The 23,449-nt window shown below is 38.3% G+C and overlaps 1 protein-coding gene across 1 annotated transcript in view; it reads right to left on the bottom strand.

The window, feature by feature from the left end:
- RANBP17 (RAN binding protein 17) overlaps positions 1 to 23,449 on the bottom strand; it is a 169,391-nt gene that overhangs the window by 76,615 nt on the left and 69,327 nt on the right. Inside the window, exon 15 of the mRNA XM_064520825.1 lies at positions 2,054 to 2,127. Coding sequence (XP_064376895.1) covers positions 2,054 to 2,127 — 74 coding nt within the window. The remainder of the gene's footprint in view (positions 1 to 2,053; positions 2,128 to 23,449) is intronic.

Genomic DNA, 23,449 nt, shown 5'->3' on the forward strand with positions numbered 1-23,449 from the left:
TCTGGCTTTCTTTAAAAATCTTCCACATAACATTAAAATGCTAACTATGTTCTGTTCTAAAGTTACAGTACTTGTGCAAATACAGCCATATCCAAACTAAACACACGCAGTAAGTATCATACAACTTGTTAAATGATATATTGTTATTTCCTCAATCAGCAAAGGCAACAGGAATTTCCTCTCAATGGTAGCAATAGGTGCAAACAAAGGAAGCAAACTGATGCATCTGGTCTCTGTACAACAGCCTTCTTTCCCCCGGTTGTTTAGGTTTCACCATACCTTGCAACAACAAAACGAAGCCTAGCTGTCTAATTCCAAGACACAGACTGCTTGCAGAAACTGTACAGCAAGTATCCATCAATATTTTTCCATTCATCTCCTTCCATTTACCTGTCTACAGAGCATGCTCCAGATAAGTACCACGGTCTGATGGGTATGATTGTTTTTCCTAAGGCAAGATATAACACTAGGCTTCTGGTGTAGAGGAGGCAAAGCATTTATGCCTTGTTTTCTCCAGAAAAGTTAAGTCATATTAGAGAACGACCTTGTCTTGTTTGTTACAACTTCTCAAGGTGGGTAGTCATGGTAGCAAAAGACAAGTTATGTTTAATATTGTGCAAACAGGTCACTGTTAACCTGGCAATATCAGCAGAGATGTTTCCCTGGTAGGACAAAGCCTACTGAAAGTATTTCAAGGTCAAGTCAGATTTAGAGGCAGTGAAGTTAACGACATGATGCAGAATAAAGAGATAATGCCCTTGCCCGTGCTTCTCTTCCTCCAGGCACATGCAGAACCCAGTGTCTCCTGAAGACTCAGATTTTTTCAGTGGATATTTGTAATTTTTCAGAGGCACCATTCTGTTCTGCTTCAGAAGTAAAACTCATTCAGAGGAAACCTTTTCGACTCAGTAGGAACTATCAAATCTCAAACCTGGTAGTTTTGCAGGAACCCACAGGAAGGGGCTGCAGTACTCTCTGGAATAATTTTCTAGGGTTATTCTTAGGAAACAAAGAAAACAGACCCAAGTACTGAAATGCCAAATACTACAGTCTTATTCCGGCAAGTGTCAGAGATGAGGAGACAGATGACTATCATGTCGCTTGCCTCCTTCAGTCTGAGTCCTTACAAGCCTCCTTTCTTTGTGAATCCGTATTTCTGAAAGAGCAAATTCTGCCAGACCTCTGGAAAATTAAAGGCTCTCTTTGCCACCGTCCAGCTTTGACACGTGTTTGCGGGGTATAATGGGAAAGAGGTGTTATCAAGATGAAGACAGGTTATGCTGGCTTGGTTTGCTACTTCTCTGAGGTTTTTTTTGTGTGAAAAAAAAAGAGAAAGCCATATGGCCTACCAGTCTAAACCACAAAGACAAGTACTCCTCTCCATTCCTATTCTATGGTTCAACTGGTAGCTCCAAGGACATTTCTCTTGGAAGCCTAGTTGGCTTACACAGTTCCCATTGACCTCAGCTCATTCATTTTCATACTACTGCTATGCCTGCAGTTGTGTTAGGATACCTGTTTGAGGGAACATGTAACAAACCAGAGAGGAGAACTGATCACCATTAAAATTAACTCTCTTGAAAACCCTCCAAAGAAACCAAAAACCCTCTTCAAAACAAAGAAAGGTTAGTTCAACTTGGATCAGTTATCCATCATGAACTACCAAGAAGCTTCACAGCCAATTCTATTATCATCTGAGGGTGCAGGAATAAGAAGTCAGGGAAGGGTGGGAACTGCTTATGCCAGGACTGTCACCAGAAACAGCCTGTGAAATCACAGCTCTACTCTCCCGTAAGCCATTTCCAGAAGTGAGCCAGGCACTGTGGAGTCCACGTCCAGTTGCAAGCTTTTGTTTAGGAGCCTGCAGTAACTTCTGAAAATAAGATATGGGCACTTTTGAAATGGTTATCCCTAACTTCACCTATTTCAAATTTACAGAAAACATTTTTCTAGCTAAGGGCAAACTTAACGACATAAAATAAAACTTGGATTTTGTGTAAACATTAAAGACAAAACAAAATACATACAGAATAGAACCCAAGCACAAACTCACATTTTTGTCATAAATGTTTCTAGAACATGGTTGTCATCTGTTATTCCTAAGACTTCTGACATTCGGGCATACACCTGGAAATAAACATTTTAACAGTAACATATTATAGACATTTACAAATACCAACATTTTCATTTATTCTATTTTGCAGAAGACTAAAGGCACAAATGCCTGCTCATCCAGCGTAGCTAAAGCATTTGTGAGAGATGACTTCCATCCTCTAAGAGAGCATTTGGTGAATTTGGGATTGACAGATTTTTACTCACCCTCGCATACATTTCTTCCCATAAAGGAGCTGTAAATAGTCCATATTAAACTCACTTTGTGGTTCAGAGAGTAAAAAATAAAAAATTATGGTTTTCAGTAAAAAGTTGCAAAGGGTTGGGAAAACCATGTATTTTTCTTGCTCTCTGTCCTCAGTGGAATGTGTTTCAACATTGTCCTTTACCTTTAATTTGCCAGTTGCTGAACTGCAAATCATAAAATCTGGTAAATTAAGTACTCTTCGTGTATTCAGTTTTCCATTTTGCCTTCATTTGGCAGCCAAGTAATTTGGTGTTGTGACTTTCTTCCCTTATTTCAGATCCAAAGCATGTATTACTAGCCAAATTTTCCCTCTACCTATCAGATCAAAATGCTGTTATGATGCAGTAGCAAATAGCCATGACATATCAGATATAATTACAACTTACTGTGTAGTCTTCATAAAATTTTCTGACAGCTTTAGTAGCCAAACATTTAGTTTGGATAAACACATGTAGTTGGATAAAATCAACTTCTGTGAGGAACAGAAGGGAGAGATGTACTGCAAAACTTCTTTGCCATGCTCTGTTTACTTGCTTTATCCTGAGCTAAAAAAGTAACTCTGCTATTTGCTTAAGACTGGGCTAAACACAGATCCATCAGCCAGTGCATTTCATTTCAGTCATTTTAACCTTCAGTGACACCAAAGCAAATATTATGGGTTATATGTAATTCTTCCATATTATATGACCAAGCCAAGTATCACGCAGGTCTGAAATGAGAGCACAAATCAGAGCACACGTAACCTAGGTTGCCCAGTGGTGAAAGCCTGGTGCCATCTAGCTGTCAATTTTGTTCACAGACATTACATATTCCACACAAATGTCCATGAACTGTAGATAACTCAGTACTGTACAGCAGTATCTAAACTTGGCTGTACCAACTTCCTTTCGGCTAGTGATGCAATCCCATTCGCTTTGGTTAAAAACCAAACCAGCAGTACTCTATCTCTGGCAAAGTCAATAAAAATGGTATTTTCATACCTGCAAGACTTTAATTTTAATAGAGACTTTTAAAAGACACTTAGTTTAATAAAGGCATTAGTAAATCAATACTATAACCAGAATTTGCACCACAACCAAGGATAACTTACTTAACATTTAAGCTAAAAGATCACCTTTTATGATTGTATGAATATAACATATTGTGAAAAAATCCATAGCGAAAGCATAACCAAAATATGAAAAATTTTGTAATATATAATAATACAATCATCCAAACTTTGCAAAATATTATATTCACACTGTAAATGAGAACTTATCATTTATAATAATTAAACATACTTACAATAACACTAAAATATTTAAAACATATCCTCTGCTAGTTTACTTCTGAATATTGCACTGAGGAAATGCCATACCAGCTGCAATTTTAGCAAATTTTTAAATCTCTGTATTTGATATGAGGCAAGTAGAAAAAGAGATAGTGAGGCACATAAAAATGTCAGCGAATGCAGGTTGACTTTTAGACATTTCCTTTCTGTAACAGCCAGGCAGGGGGAGGAAGGGAGCGAACGTGAGCGAGTGCATGTTGTACTAGCACTGTGCTCTGTTGTCAAACTCGGCTCTCGCCACATCACAGTTTAACAAATAAAATACTAAAACAGCAGCCAGTGTTGACAAAGAGCAGTGCTTTAATCCGCAATTATCCTTGTAACTCTTACTACTCCTTTTATCATCCATTAGCTTTGATTCCCATTATCCCATCAAGAACTGTGTCAACGCTTTTGTCCCTGGGGATTTCCCACAACTACTAGGATCTGACAGCCACGCTTGAGTGCTAAGCAGGATCATTACCTCTTAAATCCACTTATCTGATCCACTGAATAGTAAATTGAAAAGCTCATTAACAGCAACAATCTGATTTGTTCTCACATGTGACAGGGTCATTTTAAGTCAGCATGAATCCAGTGCCTTATTAAAAACTACTGCCCATTTTGTAAAGTGACATTGTAAGCAAAAATAAACGTGATATTGTAAATACCTTCTTCAAAATCATTATCAAAACCAAAACACACACTCAGTATATAAAAATAGAGAAGCAACCGCCCCCCCAACTGTAACAACAAAATGCCCTTAGACTTTTAAGCACTATAAAAAATTAATGATAAGGCATTTTGGACGTATAATAATGCAAAACCACTTCAACAACAGAGACTGTGCTATGCGTTCAAAAGGTGGAGAAAAATACCGTTGAAAGGGGTCATAAAAGGACGCAGAACAGCCTGTGGAAGTGATCTCATCCGAAGTTTGGTTCTCCTCCCCGAGCCGTGACTGCAAAAGCGGTCCAGGACCTTTGGGTGGCCTGAGCCTACGGGACCTGCACAGACCTGCACCTTCTGGGGTACCTGTATGTCAGACCTGCCCCTTCCTCCTTGCAGCAAGGATAAGCAACGCTTTGGTTTTTAGTTCCCCCCGGAGCCTTCCAGAGAGGAGTAGAATAACTAACTTCCAGTAGGAAAAAAGCAGATTAAGACTTTTGTAAAACCTTTACACAATTATTCCCAAATCCCTAGCACAGCAGGATTTACAGCTTCCAATACAAACCCTGCATCAACATGTAACAGTGTGCACCCACGGTATGACATCACCATAAAATGTTAGCTTCATAACAATAAAATACGACATCGCCGTCATCACCGTCTCACTCCTACATCGGTTATGAATGACGGTGAAAATCTGCAAAGATGATGATATTAGTCAACAATACTAGATGATCTTCAGCAGTCCAAGCACATACTCAAGGTACTTAAAGCAAGCTCTGACTAATACCATTACTTCAGCCAATAAGCAAGTGACATTGCAAGGGTGATATTCAAGGGTGATAGCAGTGGTCATGACAGTGAAGAGAAAGAAGAGACCAGCAAAGCACCTTCAGTAAGAACAACTACTTCAAAGATCTTACAGCAAGTGTGAGGGCAACAGATCCAGGGTTCCTGGGTCCCTTTTTTGGCCCCTCCTTCCCTTTTGCACCATCAAAGCTACCTGGACAGAATCAAGATATTTAAGGAACGCAGCAGGTTCACGAGCTCAGCTGCCAGTGCATCTCCTATGGTCTGCCATATTTCTCAGGCATTCAAATTACACACCACTAAGCTTCCCAACTATTTGAACTCTACTTGCTGCAATTCAGAAGAAAGAGAAAATAAAATAGTGGAAGCAACATTTTATGAAGCAAATCACTCATATGTAAAAACAGTTTAAGAAACAGAAATAATACAATAATCACATTAAAACTTTATTTCCCTGACTTCTCATACTCTTTGGCCCTAGACATGTTTAACTTTGCTCTGTTTTCTGAGGTCTTCTTTTTCTGGTACTGTCTTTGTAACTCTGAAGAAGCTAATTATGTCAATTCTTAAATGTGAAGCAGATTATAGAACTGGGAAGCTCAGAATATGAGTTCCTAAAGGTTGTATGGCTATATAATGACAGTCACAGAAATTCAATAACGGCACTGTATGGAATGTACTCAAACGCACCCCATGAAACAAATTAAAACAGAGCAATGAATCTCTCACACTGTGCAAATAAGAAAACACAAGAAAATGTTGATTTCTATATATTTCATAAGGGCTATTATAATGAATTAAGAGTTGGGATAATGAATCTTCAGAAAATTACAGTAAAGTTATTACCCGCAGGCACAGCGTAAACGTTTAAGATATTATAACTTCCTTGAAGCTCTCCAGGCCTTGCTGCAGACAACACAACATTAAAGTATTTTGTCATGAATACTGAGGGCAAAACCAGACCTTAACCATATTTATCCCAAACTGATGGAAGCTGAGTAGGGACAGCTGCTATAAAAGAGCCCGGAGAACCCGGTCTGCAATATACTTGCACGGTGGGTTTGGGAACTCCACTCAGTGCAGGGGCTATGGCAGCAGTTTCTGCAGCTACCACCCACCTCTCTAACTAGCACCTCTGTACATGACCCACTAAAACTCTGTATTAATCATGAGTTTCCTTCTGCGGATCAAGCACCATGAGGTATTCAGTAATTTCCGTTGATTTTGAAACCAAAATCAGGTATTTTGAGTTTTAGCACGTGAAGTTCCATTACATGCAGCGGGAATTTAGCTTCCAAATCCCACATGCAACTTCTGAAAATCTGAACTGATTCCTCTAGTTAGTGGATTAAGGTGCCAGACCAATCCCCTTCTATTTCAGGACCAAATTAAGGTTTTAAAAAGCCTTAATTTTTCTATCTTGTTCATAACAGAGGAAACCTTGGTCATTCATAAAATCTCCATTCCTCACCAGCTGTCTTAAAAAGGTAAGATCTTAGAAACTCCTTAAAGTCTAAGCCAAAATAATGTGCTAATCTGTTATTATATATTTAGCTCCCTAAAATAATAATAAAAAAAATCTGAAATAGGCCATAAAGAATTGCCTCAAATATTTTCAGGCAGGATCTTGATGAGAAGTTTGAGTTGGGCTTTGCAGTACAAACAAAGCAGGCAGTTCTCCCTTTCTTTGCTACATGTGTTTTTAAGCAACTGGAGGAAGCATGCCAACTATATAAAGGATATGCTGGCTCCTGCTTCACCTTTAAATCCAGCTTAATCAAAATACTGCAGGAAACCATCCTCAATGGAAAGAGACCTATAAAATAATGTTTAAAAATTACAGAAAGCTAATAATTAGGGTACTGTTACTGCAACTAAGTGTAATGTTGTAGGGGAAAGGCTAAGCATGCTGCATGGCTCACAGTCATTATTATGGAGGCTATTTCCTTGCTAGTCTGTTGAAATATTCTGTCATCACAGGTTCAGCTAGTAAGAGTAATTACCTGCTCCCTCGAAGCTCTTTGCCAGGCCTCTCTTGCCCAGTCCCTTCCCCATTAGCGCAATGGAGGAGGAGATTTCGCAGCAGGCCGGGGTGCTGGAGTGATGAACTCCCCACCTCTCGCTTCAGCAAGTGCAACACCAGCAATAAACCTTTTCTTAAATGGAAATTGATCTTGTTATTTCAATGACTTTCTCTCCAGCTTTCTTTCACTTCTTCCGTTCTCCCGATTCCCCCATTTGCTGATAATCTTCAGAGAAAGATTTACAATTCTGGTGAACTTATGGGAGACTTGCTATGAACTAACTGCTGTTATTACTGATGCAGCATAAGAAACATTCTCTGACAAACATGACTTTATCTGCTCGGTCTTCAGATAGCCAACTGTTAAACATGTGCTTAGCTTTAAACGTCTTGCTTAGACTATTATTTTTGCAAAGCACTCTTAGAGATTTTTAATTCTAGTGTCACTTTTCCTTTCCTCCAGGTGTTAAAGTACACATATTACAGAGAAAACTGAGAAATACTATTAGCAGCTATTACTTTTAGAACAACATCTGGAAGATTTTTAGGTTTGCAAAGCCCAGTTCTGCTCTGTATTTTCCCTCAGACAATCAGAGCAATGCAGTGCACTGCAGAGATTCAAGCCATATATGCAGTCAGCATTTAACAAGAAACCAAAATGTTGCTGCAAAATCCTCTAATATGATTGAAATGAACTGGTACCATACAGATTACAATACAAGAAGAGATTTATGCCAGTCAGAAAACTCTGAAAGAGAAAGCACTCTAAGTACTTCAGCAGTAGTAATCAACACCCTCACCTGCCAGTGCAACTATTAGAAGTGTCCAGCTTAATTTTACTCACTTGCTTAATTGTATCTAAATAGATGGCCTACTCAGCATGCTTATGTGCAATAAGCTTCAACATTTAATACCCTTTAACATCAACATTAGTTTGGCACTTAAAACAAGTAATAAAAAACATAGCTATTTATTATATTTCTAAAATTTCTATTTCTAAAACTATCCCATTGTGTTTGCTACCGACTTCAGCATAGCTGCAGGTGTTCAGCACCTCTCAGCCTCAAGCCTTAAGCATATGAAATTTAGCAACATCACGTATTTTAAAAAAGGCTTTGCACTGGAGTTGTATATCAGAGTGCTTTTTGCACATTTATCCCACGGCATAAGGAGAGGTGTTACAGCCACCACAGCTAATACTAGCAATTTGAACAACCCTCTTTGGCAAGCCAGAAATAAGATAATTGTTCAACATAGGCTGGCTCTTCTGAAATACTGGAAGCATTGCCTGTAATTATAGACATCTGTCATTGCTAGCCACTCAGTAGTAACCCTGACATCAATATACAACTATAACACCAAACTGCCTGCAGGCACAGCAATGGAAGCCAGATACGAGAGGCGGGCAATCATCTGCCTCATCCAAACTATCTGTCAAAGGCTCCTAACCACAAATAGCTCTTACGTTTTGTATCCTTAGGATAATATGTTGATTTATTTTAGATCCGCTAATATTTACAGTCGAGGCCATCTACTAAAATAAAGAAACAAACCTTATGGCTAATGGAGGCAGTTACCGTTCAAAATCATCATGAAAGGTCATAGCTCACCACTCAAATGCTAAACGCGGGCGGCTGCCTCCAACGTGCGCCGTTGAATAAACTTTCCCTCCTCCAAAATCACCCGTGATTATTTCCAACTACAATTGGCAATGGTCACTACCGCCTCATCAGCCAACACGAAGAACAATATTTACATTTGCAACCTCTAGGTATCTTTGCAAAGGGGTGTAAAGGACGGACCAGCGTGCTAGAGTTCAACACGTGAGGGAGGGAAAGAATTAGTGCTCGGCAGAACCATCTCGCACGCATCATTTTGCAAAAGTAATTAGCTTCAATGATGTAAAGGACGTTTGCAGATCAGATACTTCATCAGTTCTTCGCAGGGAGCTAAAGGGTGCTCTCAACCAGGGAATACAGTTTCTTGAAATTTACATGTAACCGTGGAACCATTTCTGTTTAATTTTAAGGTGAAAATCATGCTGAAACCCTTACTCTCGACTTTTTTTTAATCTTCACTTGAAAATCAATCTCAGAAAGGGGCAAAAAAGATTGTAGGTTTAAACTAATTAGGAATTAACATCCTTACAATTATCATAATTTGTTATTAACAAAACTGAGATTTCTTCGGATGATTCACAACAGCCTCTGCTGAAGAGAAACTATTAATTACTAGACAGACAGTTAGCTTACAAGTGAGCTGCATTTTAAAAACCTCCTTTAAAATACAATTGCTAAATGCCTTACAGTGCTGTAATGTGAGACAGGTTCAAATCTTATTACTTCACTGAAATTAAAACCTAAGTTTTAATACTGTTCAAGTCGAACAATGATTCCACACTTTATTGCTTTTGAAATCCCTTGATGATCATAGGAAAAAATGCCCTCGAGAAAAAGAGACTCTGTTTTCGATAAACAGAAAATACAGTTTGCACTCTTAGCCTCTTTGTCATCACAAAAAAAGGATTTAATGCCAATTCTTTAAAAAAAGACTTTTTTCACAAAATGTGCACCTTGTGTGCCATTTGTAAAATCAGCTCACTTTCTTTTATTTATTACTGCAGCGCGGCAAGGCAATAAAGCAGATACTGATAGCTAATAAATTACATGCCTTTTAAAACAATTCTCCAGCTACAAAAACTTGTAACTACAAAGGCTTACATTTACATGGTACATCATGTGAAATGTCTCTATTTATGTTCTATTTAACCACATAAGTAAAATCTGACCTTTTATTAAACAGTCAAGCATGAAAGAGGGGCTACATTTAAGATTAAACAAAAGGTAACTTTTTTAAGGCTTTCCTACAGATCTATATAAACAAACATAAAATCTATCAGAAAATGGGGCTTAGCAGGTCAGATGCAAAGTATTTTAAATAAAATGTATTTTTAAGTATGCCCTTCACACTACCTTGAGGAAAAAAAGATCACCAATTTTTCAATTTTGGCACGATAAAAATCAGTTACTCTTAAGGCTAAACATTCCATAAGGTTTTCAATAACAACTGCAATATATTATTGCAATACAAAACAGTAATTTTCCATCACCTATCACAAAAACCAGGATTTGTATTTTTAAATAAACAACAGAGGCTTGGCAATGGTTTTTGGTTAAAACAGATTTTTTGGAGGAAAAAAAAGCAAGCCCTGGAGTCTTATTTTATCATGCATCTCTCCAAGAAATGCTTAAGATCCACATGCACCTATTAAACTCATTACACTGCTCTTAAATATTTTTTCTTACTGCAGCTGGCCTAGCAATTATAGCTAATCTTCACAAAATGCTGAGGTGCATTTCATTGCCTTTTACTACTGTACTGTATTATTTTTAGGCTGATGTGCTGAACTATTTTCAAACAGTCGTTCTTCCAATTTGATTGTCTCATAAATCATTAGCCTGAGCATTGCATTCTTTTTAATTGTCTCTATATCATCATGCATCTAAATTTAAGATATATAGTCCTAATATAAATTTCCTTCACTTAGTTATTTTTGTAACATTTGTGGCTTTGGTATTGCTTTGCTCGCACAACTTTTTCCTCACTGCTGTAGTTCCAAAATCTCAGTTCTTTAATTGAGCATGAAAACAAACCATAACGCCCTACTAATAAATAAAAACATGCAGCATTTAAAACACTGCTATTCATTGTTAAGACAGCCACCCATGACACGTTAGTAAAAATGCCGCATGACTCCCAGCTCCTCACCAAGCACACCACCACCATGACTATCAATCATTTTGAATGGAGATGCTGTGGGGCAGATCTTTCAGTCTCGCCGAGCGGTGCTTGATGCAAAATGAGATGGGGAAATAGTTTTCAGACGCTTCTCTACTCCCACAATCTTAGGGCCACCTTTCCCTATGTTAACTGAAGGTTTACTATAGTAATATATATTTTCTTATATTCTGCACATGAAAATAGCACTTAAGTATATCAAGGCAAAGGCATTCATTATTTAAAGTGGACAAAAAGGAGGTTTAACCAACCAAGCAGCCAAAGCAAAGCCTGCGGTTGCCTGACTCAGGTTAGCTTATCTACTTGTGAGGATTAAATATAGGTGCAATTTTAAGATGCTACAGAATAAAGAGCGAATGAAGGCTGATGTATCTATACCAGGAGGTACCCTTTGCATAACCGGATTCCCAGAAAACACTGCAAAGAGTGGAGAGGGAATTTAACAGGACTCTTAGAAATAACAGTTTGCTTCAAGAGAAGTTAAATATCTCAAGAGAGAGATTTAAATACAAAAATAAAGGGTGGTACCCAGACAGCAAATCCAGCAACTCCTGATTTCACTCAAGAATTTTTAAGCTGAAACACAGGGCACTGAGAAAGAAAAAAGAGCTTAGGGGAAGTGGAGAAACACTCCACAGAGTGATGTGGTCTGAACCATGAGCACAGAAGATATTTGAGAGGTGGATTTTGAAGAGAAAGTTGTAAATATCAAGCTTGTGTTAAAATTAAGTGAATATAAATGTATCCAAAATTGGACGGTAAGCACACTGTAAGTTAAGGAATTCCAAACATGAGTATATAGTACAGATTAGTGTAAAAATACATCCAACTCCGGATCACCAGCAGGGAACTTAAATACAGTTACATGAGTATTTATTTAAAAGTTTACAAACAAAAAACTAATAAAACTGCTCAGTCAAAATTAGTCAAGAGTCTTGATCAATAATTATTTTCAGTAACGTATGGGAAATTTCAGACTTCAGCCTCCATGTTAAAGGCTTCTGAAGCAAAGGGTGACACCCTCGAGTCCTGCATAGATAAGCATGCAGCCTACACGCTTCCCTGGCTCTGGTTGGAGAAACATAGGCAAAGAGGGAAAAACACAAACTGAAAAAGGCCATCACATCCAACAGTTGCTTTAGTCAATCAAGAGTGAACACAGTAAAGAACACATTACAGAGTAAGTCAAGAAGGCAACACCAAGTCTCGCTTGTTCAGGTCCTGCACTATTTGGAAGCGTGGCCAGATCATCTACACTCTGCACGCAGTTCTTCACGTAATGTAATCATTTTACAGAATGACTGATAGTAATGGCCTTTAATAATATACAGAGCAATATTTTGGTACGTTTTGCTGACCTCTTAAGCAAACAAGATAATCAAATCTATGCGAACATGATACATAACAGAACACTGCCAAATACGGCTACTGCTCTATAATCGAAGAATCTGAACCACTTTAGAAGCAATGCAATCTAGCAAGGTGTGCTAGCAGGTGCTGACTCATGGCTATCTTAAGAAGGCATATTGCAAAATTAATTTTTAGCTGTAACAGCACATACATTCAGATGATTATCTAAAAAGCAAAATTAATGATATTCTATGTCTTATCAATATTCAGCAAATTAGAATGAAATAGGTTACTAAAGAAAATGGGTAACCTAGAATGTACTTCTACCATTAAGAGGGCACTCAAAGATGTACTATTATATTGTTACTAAAGAAATCAGTTCTTGTGCATATTATTTTAATATTAAAGACAAAATCTAAAATGATAAACAAAATTTGGTTTAAAATCACTTTACCTAAGATTTTCTAAACATCTTTTGATAACCTGTGTTATTTTGTGCTTAATATAATATCAATACAAATAATTTAATACTTAAATTGGTATTTAAAAAAAAAAAAAACTGTTCCAGAAATAAAACTTTTGCTCCCGGAAGACTTCTTTCTCAATAGAGCTACATGCCTCAAGAAACAACTCGTCAGCAGTGAGAATGCTCTGGAGAAATAATATGGAGCCTTCCTCGTGGCCTTCCCGACTGCAGCTCTTTTGATCCAAATTGATGCCAACTACAGAGTGTTACAACAAAGAAGATACAGATAAAACCTGTGTGGAACAGATACCTGAAATAATGTTTTTTCTCCATGCTCCAGAAGACTGGCAAGTGGCAGAAGACAGACAACTCTCTGCCTTCCTATCGTGCTTAATAAATGTGCATTTAACTCTCAGAAGAATACTTTAAAAATAGACCCTAGTATGTGAAACAGATCTATCCCAGGACAAATTACTATTTTTTTTGCTCTGTAAACACACAAGTGCAATGTCAGAAAGAGCTCTGAATAGTCTGACAAAACCAGTTTTGGGATGATCCACAAATCTCATTAAATATAAACCCCAAATTACAAGTTCTGCACATTTGATTTGAGGATACGGAAAATGCTTATATACAAGACACCTTGCTGTTACCACTGACCCAGCTGTAACGCTGTCTGTGTGAGACAGTACTGGGGTTGCTCTTTCACCGGTCAGGTACGTGAAGATGAGACAGGTGCTCTCCCTTCTTTTAACCCAACCACACGTGAAAACCACCATACCTGTACACAAGACACTGACCGAGTTGAACACAACCCTGAACTAGGCATTCTGCAGAAGGTGTTTATTTGCACTTCTGCCTTAACTGAAATACAGGTCTTCATCGGAAAAAAAAAATCCTAGTTCAAACACTCCACATACAAAACCAAGTCATGCTGCTTTAAATATTAATTTGCTCAGAACCTACCACTTTTTTAAACACGCTATTCACAAACTAATGAAGCCAGGTGCTTCATATGGAGACTCTATATGCTGGGAAAAGGCACACTCAACACCTCAACAGCGATTTAGCTCTCGACTTTGCTGTATGAAAGAAAGGGAGCTCTGACGACTTTAGAATATTTCTGAATAGGGAAAACACAGTTGACTGCAAGGTGTTCCACTAAGTCACCACAAAATATTTCTGAAATGTTCAGAAAATATTTCTCCTCTTCTTTCTCTCGCCCAAATCCATATTCAGTGCTTTTGGCAAAATATGTAGAAACAAGAAGAGCCTCCATACTATTATTTATGAAGTATTTTCACTCATCTGTTATCAACTTGAAGACAGCCAGAAAAATTTTCCAAGGTGAAAGTGCTTCTATGATGGGATATATTCACAAGAATTGTTCAAAGACATTTATAAAACATCTTAATTCTGCCATTTTTTGTTACAGAACTACAGATTAAAAGTAAGTTTTGTTTTTGTTTTTTCTTTTTAAACCAGCTTGTCTAGATTGCTCTGTTGTAAATGAGCCTGAACCTCTTGCTCTCTGAAAGCAAGGAATATTCATTGATAATGTGGCCCAAAATAAACAAACACAGCCTCTTTCCTCCTCTTGCCCCCCAAATCTCCTCCTAGAGCCACCATTATATTAAAAAGGAGCCTAGACTTGATTTACATACGAGTAACAGCAGAGTAAAAACATCACAGGGATAACTAGAAGTAAACTCAATTCCAGCCTTATGAACTCAAATTCAGAGTTTACATTGCACTCTAAACTGCAGAGTAAAAAAAGATACCAAGTTATGGAATATCAAGTTATGGGGAAAAATAGTAGTATCACGCCATACTGTTAAAGCTGATGCATAATACTATCTATAACTTCAGCTAAGGGAGAACTATATTTTTTAAGAAGCATTCCTTTCTAAGCACTTTTTTCTCCTTCAGCTTTACAGTGCAACTTAAGAAGGCCTCATAGATGCTTCTTACCTTAACGTTTGAAGGCCTTTTGAATGAGACCATACCATACACAAGCCAGCAAAGTGCCCTGCAGCAAAGGCGGCCAGCAGCCTCCTGGGCTGCATTAGGAACAGCACTGCCAGCAGGTCGAGGTGGGTGATCCTTCCCCTCTGCTCAGCCCTGGCGAGACGCATCGGGAGCGCTGGGTCCAGCGCTGGGCTCCCCAGGTCAAGGGAGACATGGAGGTACCGGAGAGAGTCCCGTAAAGGGCCACTGAGATGATTAAGGGCCTGGAGCAGCCGACATAGGAGGAGACGCTGAGAGAGCTGGGCCTGTTCAGCCCTCAGCAGAGAAGGCTCGGGGGGGGTCTTATCCATGTATACACATACCTGACGGGGGGAGTAAAGACAACGGAGCGAGACTCTTCTCAGTGCTATCCAGTGAAAAGACCAGGGGCGCAATAACCACATATTTAAATTAAAATAGAAAAAATTTCATTTAAACGTAAAAAAAAAACTTTTTTACTCTGAGGGTGACTGAACGCTGGAGCAGGTTGCCCAGACAGCTTGGGAATCTCCATCCTTGGAGATATCCAAAACCTGACTGGACACTGTCCTGGACAACCTGCCCCAGTTGCCCCTGTTTTAAGCAGAAGGTCTGGAGCCGGCAATCTGCAGACGACCCTTCCAACCTCAGCCATTCTGTGATTCTGCGATACTCCTGTATTTTCTCATAATACTTGCTTTTAAAGTAGTTGTATTTTAGCCCCTGTAAATTTTAACTTTAAATCACTGGTATTAGCTGAAACTGAATTATTTTAAGCTTTTGATCTGAAAATGACTTTAACCCTACCTTACATGCTAAACTTTTTCATTAAAAATGGAGAAATTCAGAAAAAATGTCAATATGGATTTCTTCAGCAACTGAAGATATGCACAAACAACAATACATTTTTCATTTCCCCCCCCTTTTAAATGCAGCTTCACAAGCACATCGCGTAGGAAGGGCTCCCTGGCGGGCTGACCTGCGTTTTCAGCTTCCTAGCATCACCAGGACGGCACAAAGGAACGGAAGGAGTATCGCTGCATCGTTTCAGAGATCAGCGCTCCTAAGAATAAAACGCAATCAGATGAAAGGAGGGGGAGCCCCGTTATGCAGTTCTCACATAGCTGTGCTTTCAGGACTCCCCTTTGTCCCTGCTTTAATCCTTCCAGCGCTGCTGCCTCAGCGCACAGCAGGACTGAGGGATCGGCATCGCAGTGCATCTTCTGAGTGCCAAAGCCCAAGTCAGAAAGCAGGGTTTCCAACAGCACTGGTTGAAAGACAGACGTATTAATACAGCATCACACACGAGCAGTCTCCCTCGTGCTACTGAGCCTTTACAAGCGACGGAATAACGGCACACAAATTCAGTATAAGGGAAGGTAGGAAGGCACTTAACACTGCCATTGTAATGAAGCCACATTTAAGAGTATTGCCTGTAGCCTATGTACACCCAGAAGTTACATTAACTTGTTAATGGCTTAGTTAAAACCTATTTTTTTTTTCAAACACAGCCTACGTACAAAAAAATCCTCTTTTAATTATATGATAAGGTTTTTTTAAAATCTTTTAATCTTTATACAATATAACTTTTAATACCTGCATGGGAAGCGCTGCATCTAAACATGATGTAATCAAATGGGAACAGATAGGTCCCAATAAACCTGTCTGCTTGCCTGTATAGCCAAGGCAAGACCTAGCTGCTGGAGCTGGTTAAAATTTCTCCTCTTGGAAAATGCAACTCCAACAGGTATCAAAACATTCAGTGCGACCATGGCAATTGTCCCGCGAGCTGCAAGAGAAGCTTGGTTTCCTGCCATCCCCGTACTGAGGTTGGCAGGCTAGTCCTTTCTTTACACTTTTTTTCACAGGCAGTAATTCTGTTTTCCCATTCGATCTATCTAAACACGTTCACTGTTGTACACTACCTAGTAGCTATCTAAACTTAGAGCACAGAAAATGCCACTAGAGGGCTCACATATTATTATGAATATATCCCATCACTTCTGTGCATTACCGAAGCTTACAGAATCTGCATTATGCCTTTGCCAGAATTCTTCTAAGCAAAGAAAAAAACTTGTTGCCAAATGCATTATTGGACCAAGGTTTAAACTGAAAATATAGACCACAAATGGTCAGCAATCAATTGTGTAGTTGAAGTGTTAAGCTAGCAGAGGCTATCTGTAATTTCTGTACAGGACAAATTGCAATCTTTTCTTTCGGTAGGACCCAAATCATCATTAAATGTCAGTTAGACTCAGTGCCATGCTACACAACGTAGTATTATAATGAAATACTATAGATAGCTTTATACATTTAATGGTGACTTAATCTTGTTTTTTTTTTTTTTAAATCTAGCATTTACTGGAATGATTCTATTCACTAACTACAAAGCAGATAGAGATGCTGACTCTGAATCACTTCATTAAGTGAGAACCATTAGGAACTCCATCCTGCAACATGTTGATCTCTTCCTGTGCTGTGATATTAACTGCCCACCTCTGTAATAAGAGTAGATGGTATAAAGTACCATGGTATCAGGCCTTAACTGCCCAGCGTCATTAGTTTTCCACTTAAGAGGCTCTTAGCACGTATTTAACACCCAGAACAACTGCAGCAGTACAGTAGCTTTAAGACTAACATTATACTTCTCACAGAGACTGAATAAGAGAGGAGATCTAGCTAAACAGGAGTCAACAGGAAGAAAATAAAACTACTATTATTGTTCACAGATAAGTACAGCACGCTTTTATACCTGTCTACATTACATTGTCCTCCAAAAAGACAACAAAAAAGGGACAGAAATCTATCTTTCAAATATTAAAGGAATTAAGCTGAAAATATTTTGATGCCAAGTGAGACAGTCTAAACAAGTATTTAATCTTAGAGCTAAATACATTTTAGACAAAAATATTAGTTCATCTTGACAATGCATGCTGTGTGACTCAAAAAATCAACTAAATAAAAATTAAGACTAACACAACAGTGTGAGAACAAAATTAACGGTCTATGGCAGATGAATCCTCTATTGCACCTGTCCTCCACTGTGCAAAAGAACATCAGCCTGCCACTGATTATTTCTTTTTGACATGATTTATCGCCTACTATTCTTTAAACTTGATAAAGCAAATTAATCTTTGATTGCAGGAGCCACTGGAGGTTGTCATTAGTCATGTAGTTTGGTGAGGCTGCATGTGTTTCATTTACCAGTCACAAAGAAATGAAAGCCCAGCAGCCATCACTGGCTGCCTCAACTGCTTCCCTGAGCCACCCAAGAGAAAAGATAACAGAATTCAGTACACGGGATTTTAAGCAGCTACTCTAGAACTGACCCACATAAACAGAACAGAGTATTTGCTTTTCCATAAAGGCGGCAGATGCACTTAAAACTTCTGCTTATAGCAAGAAAACAAACCATTGCTAATGAACAACAATTTGAGCTGATTAACATATATTTCAAGCTAGCGATCTGTTCAGCTTTACAACAGATTTCTATACGTAAAAATGATGAAAACTGAATGCTTGAATAGTTGTGTGTCTAACCACAGGTCATATCTGAAAACCTGAGAAAGTCTTTCTAATAAATATGCATAGATTGAATAAAGATAAATTTATGGACTAATGCTGGACTGTCCACCTCAGATCCCCTCAGCAATCCCTTGCCTCTCATGCCCCAGCACGTTTTCAGATGTCTTTGTAACTATGCTCAATCTCATCATAGTTTGCTCTGTCCAGCTCATTCCAGCTGTCCTCCGATGCCCACTTGCCGCCTCTAGCTGCAAAGCCAGCAGGTCCCCGCTTCAGCTGGTGAGGGAGGCAGCACCTCCAAACAAGCACAAATGACAGATTTGAATGATTTTACTGACCAGTCGCCATATGATTCAGAAGAGTCATTCTGGGCAGAAAACAACTCTTTTGGGTTTAGCTCTGCAATATCAAAAGTGGTTAGGTTGGAAACACGATGGCAATGGTCAGGCAGCGCTTCGGAGCGCGGGTAGGATGTGAACTAGGATGTGAACTAGACCGAGTGTGATGTGGGATCTGGTTCATCAGCCTGAGTAACCAAACAGGGGGAAGAAAAAAAAAAGAAAGAAAGAAAAAACACCCCACAGTACAACCTTTCAACTGTAGATGACTGAAATATTTCCCCAGAAAAGGTCAGTAATTATTTCAATCAGAAACAAAGAAGACACAGTCGTCTTAATCAGAGGTGCCGTTCAAGTCTAAATTTAATCATATGTCTGAGAAGAAAAATAATCCTACTTTAAAGTACAAAACCCAACAAAGCTTGAAATCAAGGGCTCCTGTCAGCAACTCGAGATTATTAAATGATAGTTGTCAAAACATAACAGAGTTTCAGATAATAAAGACAACATTCTTACATTAGGCAGTAATACCATACAATCTGCGTATGTTAAAAAATTGTTCCTTTCTTATTTACTTAAATATATCATTATATTTAGCACACGAAAACAAACCACTTAGGTCTTCCCCTCACCATCAATTAGAACTGAAGTTTGACATTTTTAAAAACAAGTTTAGTAATTGGGGACACACAAAAATTGCTACTTCTGAAACCAACGAGACCTTGATACATAAGAAGCAACCAATGATGGGGCTATGCTATCTACTTTCATTGAATTATGTATTTAGAAAAAATAGTGTAATGTGCTAGGAAGTTTACAGAGCCAGGAACACGATCATACAAGTCGGGGCACTCCTGAACTTTAGTGTTCCCATCATTATTTGCATTAACTTTTTTTTAATTGGAACCCCCTATGTAGAAATAAGCTCAAGAGTTTTTTCTTCAATCTCTAGCTATACTGTGTTTACACTTCAACTACATTATGCTATTAGAGATGAGTTTTGTATTCTAGAATTGAACAAATACAGACAACAACTGTAGCTAAAGCCTCAAAAATCTCTCTACAGGATTTTCTTGAGAAAGCAGAATAAAAAGAAACACTCACTTAATTGTAAGTTATGAATAGGAGTTTCCAATATAAAATGCATTTTAAGAGGTAAAAGCTTCTACATTCAGTACATGTTTTGTTTTTTCTTAGTTGTGCAGATAATTCTATGTTTATTTAACAGAGATACAAGCACAATAACTTACTATTTATATATAAACACACACTTACTGTTTGGCTCCATTGAGAAGCTATAAATTTCATCTATTGAACATTAGCAAAAAAAAATTACATGTGTTCATCTGGATTATTCTCAGATTAATAGAGATAAATGACAAAACATAATCAGCACCAACTCTGCAACTTAATCATTGCATCTGAGCTATAGGAAACACTTAATTACTCTCATTTACTAGGTGCAATCTAATGAGAAGGCATTAGCCAAATGAAAAGAATGCAGTACAAACAAACAAAATAGTTATACCATCATTAAAAAGAAACTCTGACAGTGCAGGTGACAGCATATGCAGGATAAATTACCATAATGTCCTAAATGCTGAGCTGTCAGCATGCTAATGCAGTGATCAGATACCCTGGGAATCTCAGCACTATAGCTGTCAGGAACAGGTATCATAAATCACCTCTCTCTACTGTACTGCTCATTATCACAGCTTTCTTATACATGTTTCTCAGCACAATTCAGTACAGAGAGGAAAGAAACAGTCACCCTCATAAAAGACCATAACATATATCTGCTTTCAGCATCTTTCCAAACAGAACGAGAACACTTCTACACAGAAGCCTATCTACGAAAGCATAGAGTATCTATCCACAAACTTTGCCATTAGACTCAATTTCACAATAATAGACCAAAATACCTTCCTACGGATTCTTGACTTTTGCTTACAACAATTTAAAAACATCAAGCCACAATGGAGGAACGTTCTCTGTTATACAGCCACGTCTTTTAAATTAAAATCATTACTTGCAAATACCTGTATCTTGAAATCTTTTAAAAAGATATACAAGTTAGGAAACAAATTCACGATAGCTAAAATGGAGCACCTAAGCATACAGGAATGCTACTTCTGCCTGCACGTGTTCCCCATATGCGCCAACTATCTGAATACAGGAAACAGCAAGCCCGTTTATCTGCAAAATTTTTTCCTCCACTACATGCACTGGAAATATAATGAAAGGATGAAACCATGAAATGTAAAGGTACACATTTATTTTTCCCACAGATATTTCTACTCATAACATTTAATGCTGTCTCAATAATACATAAGATTCAGCAAGACGATTAGAACTCTCACTATCCAAAATGTCCAGTGAAGCCATCATCTGGGACAGGGACAGCCAAAGAACCTCTTAAAACAGACCAAACATGCACCAGAAAAGAGGAGATAAGCAGCACCTTGGGCTATCGACACCTGACCATATGCAGGTTAAAACATGCTTTAAGATCTGCCCTTTTTACTCCAAGAGAGAAAGGCAGATATAACATATTCATAGCCTGTGTTGCAGATTACTAGAGACGATTTTATTCACTAGCAGGCTATTTGGTATGGAAAGCCTGATGAGCATGGCACTAAATCATGCCTTCATAACCTCTGACACTAGTTATGGGATACATGAACAGAGGGCAATAATCAGAGAACTTACGGTCATCTCGCACCTAGTATCTGCTGCCTTTGATAGCAGCGGAAGCACAGTGGAAGAATTTTTAAGCTCTACACAGCTTTTGAGGACATATACGAAACATTAAAACCAACAGAAAGTAGAACTTGTGAATAAAGGAACTTGCATACACAATCTGCGTTTTATCTGTTCTCTCAATATTACTTAGGTTTACACTAAGTTTTGTTTACAGTGTACTAAGTTTGGGCTCCTCTAATTAAAATTTGCCCCTGAAGTCAGCTGTACTACTGGAAGGGGACAATCTACACCCACAGCACTGACTTTTGTGATTTTTCTACTTCTACCTGCTGCGACAGAGCACAATTATTTTAACCGCACTATGAAGTATACTACTTCACAGTGCTTCAGAATTATGACCCAAGATTGAAAACTCCATTGTGAAGGAGCAAATAAATAAGCAAAAAACGTAGCTTCAGAGCGCTCCTGAATGAATCTGCACAAAACCGTTCTCCTTCACATTGTGCGAAGCAGTTAGTGGGTAGGGACCATCATCCGACAGCTGTTTGTACCAGTTCTCAGCCTAGTAAAACCCACAAGAATCCGGGATAAAGCTTCCTGACAGTACTGAATTACAAGTGTTGAAGAAATTCTAATTCATAGTATAGGTGCTTGAGTTTAAGGTTTGTTTTCTTTTAATCAGCATTGAAAACCTTTGCAAGCACAGAGTCTGTGGGCCTAAGCCCAGCGAAGCTCCTTTGCAAAAAAGTTTGCTTCAGATTGCTCATACAACACAAAACCTCACCATCAGTCACGAATTTTTGAACACAAAGTTCTCTTTTACACCAAGTGGTGGCATAGTGATGAAAATCAGTAAAAAGCAGTGAAATAACATTTCTGTTTTTCATTTGACCTTTTAGATTTGCTAGGCTGAGCACAATAAGCATTCATTAAACTTTCAGAACTGCAAAGTTTTGGATACCTGTGGGTGGGTCCAATTGAGAGTTCTTATATTGATACACATCCATCTTATCTCGCCTTTATTTTGAGAACCAAAGCCATAACTGATAGAAATGCTACAGAAGGTGCAGCAAGTTTGAAAGATGAAAGTATTTGATCTATAACACAGCAACCATAAATCACCCTCAGAATGAGGGAAGAAGTGAACTCTAAGAGCTTGAAATAACGTAAAGAAACTTTAGGTTCCCAAATACGAGAGACAGGATTCTATTATTAGATGATCTAATCTGCAGATGTGTTAAATTCCTACTGATTTCTACGGCATTAATAATGCTCAATGCTTCCAAAAATTACGCGGACAGGCTTTAAATGTAGCAGAATTGTGATACTGAAAATACCGTTCAGATACAGAAGACTGGTTTGTATCTTCTAAATTTGTACTTGTGGGGAAAACTCTTCCCCTTTCCTAATTAAGATATGGAAACAAGAGAAATAATCAGCACATTAAAGGATCCCATTCATCCAAGATTTTGATACAGTGGTGACACAGGCTAAAAAAGAAACTGGAAAGCTTATGTTTGTATTATGGAGATATCAGCTAAGTGCAGATGTGTTTAACAGAGATTACAGTTATTTTAACACTGCATCTTAAATTGTTATTCAAGGAACTCTTAACAATCTATTTAGTAAAAGATATCGAGTCATTCATTTGCCCAGGCTTATCCCAAAAAGAGAGAAGGAGAGAGGGAAAAGAATGATGGAGAGGGGAATTTGATGCTTCTGGGTTATAAGAAAAGTTTTGAACTGGTTTCAAAGATTTAGAATTGAATTTAGGTGACACTTTGTGCACTGGTGGCTGGTGATGGTAATTTTCTATGAATGCTTGCACATAGCCCTCAAGAATTCTTGCTGGACATATAAAATCTAAACTAAGAAGTACTGATTTCCCTTCACTGACTTTAAAAACAACAGTTGTAAAAGATAAATCATGTAGCCACAGGCCCAATGTGATTGCTTTAAAAGAAACACTGAATTTTCCCCTATCTCCTTATCCCCAATACGTCCCCTCCGTTATTAGGCAAATTTCTGCATACTTGCCTGTAGAAGACAAAGAGGAAGGAGCTGAAGTCAGAAAGACCAGCCTCAAAGACGGCAGTGAACTTTTGTGGAGATA

The sequence above is a fragment of the Dromaius novaehollandiae genome, chromosome 15 (assembly GCF_036370855.1).
Source record: "Dromaius novaehollandiae isolate bDroNov1 chromosome 15, bDroNov1.hap1, whole genome shotgun sequence".
Taxonomy (NCBI): domain Eukaryota; kingdom Metazoa; phylum Chordata; class Aves; order Casuariiformes; family Dromaiidae; genus Dromaius; species Dromaius novaehollandiae.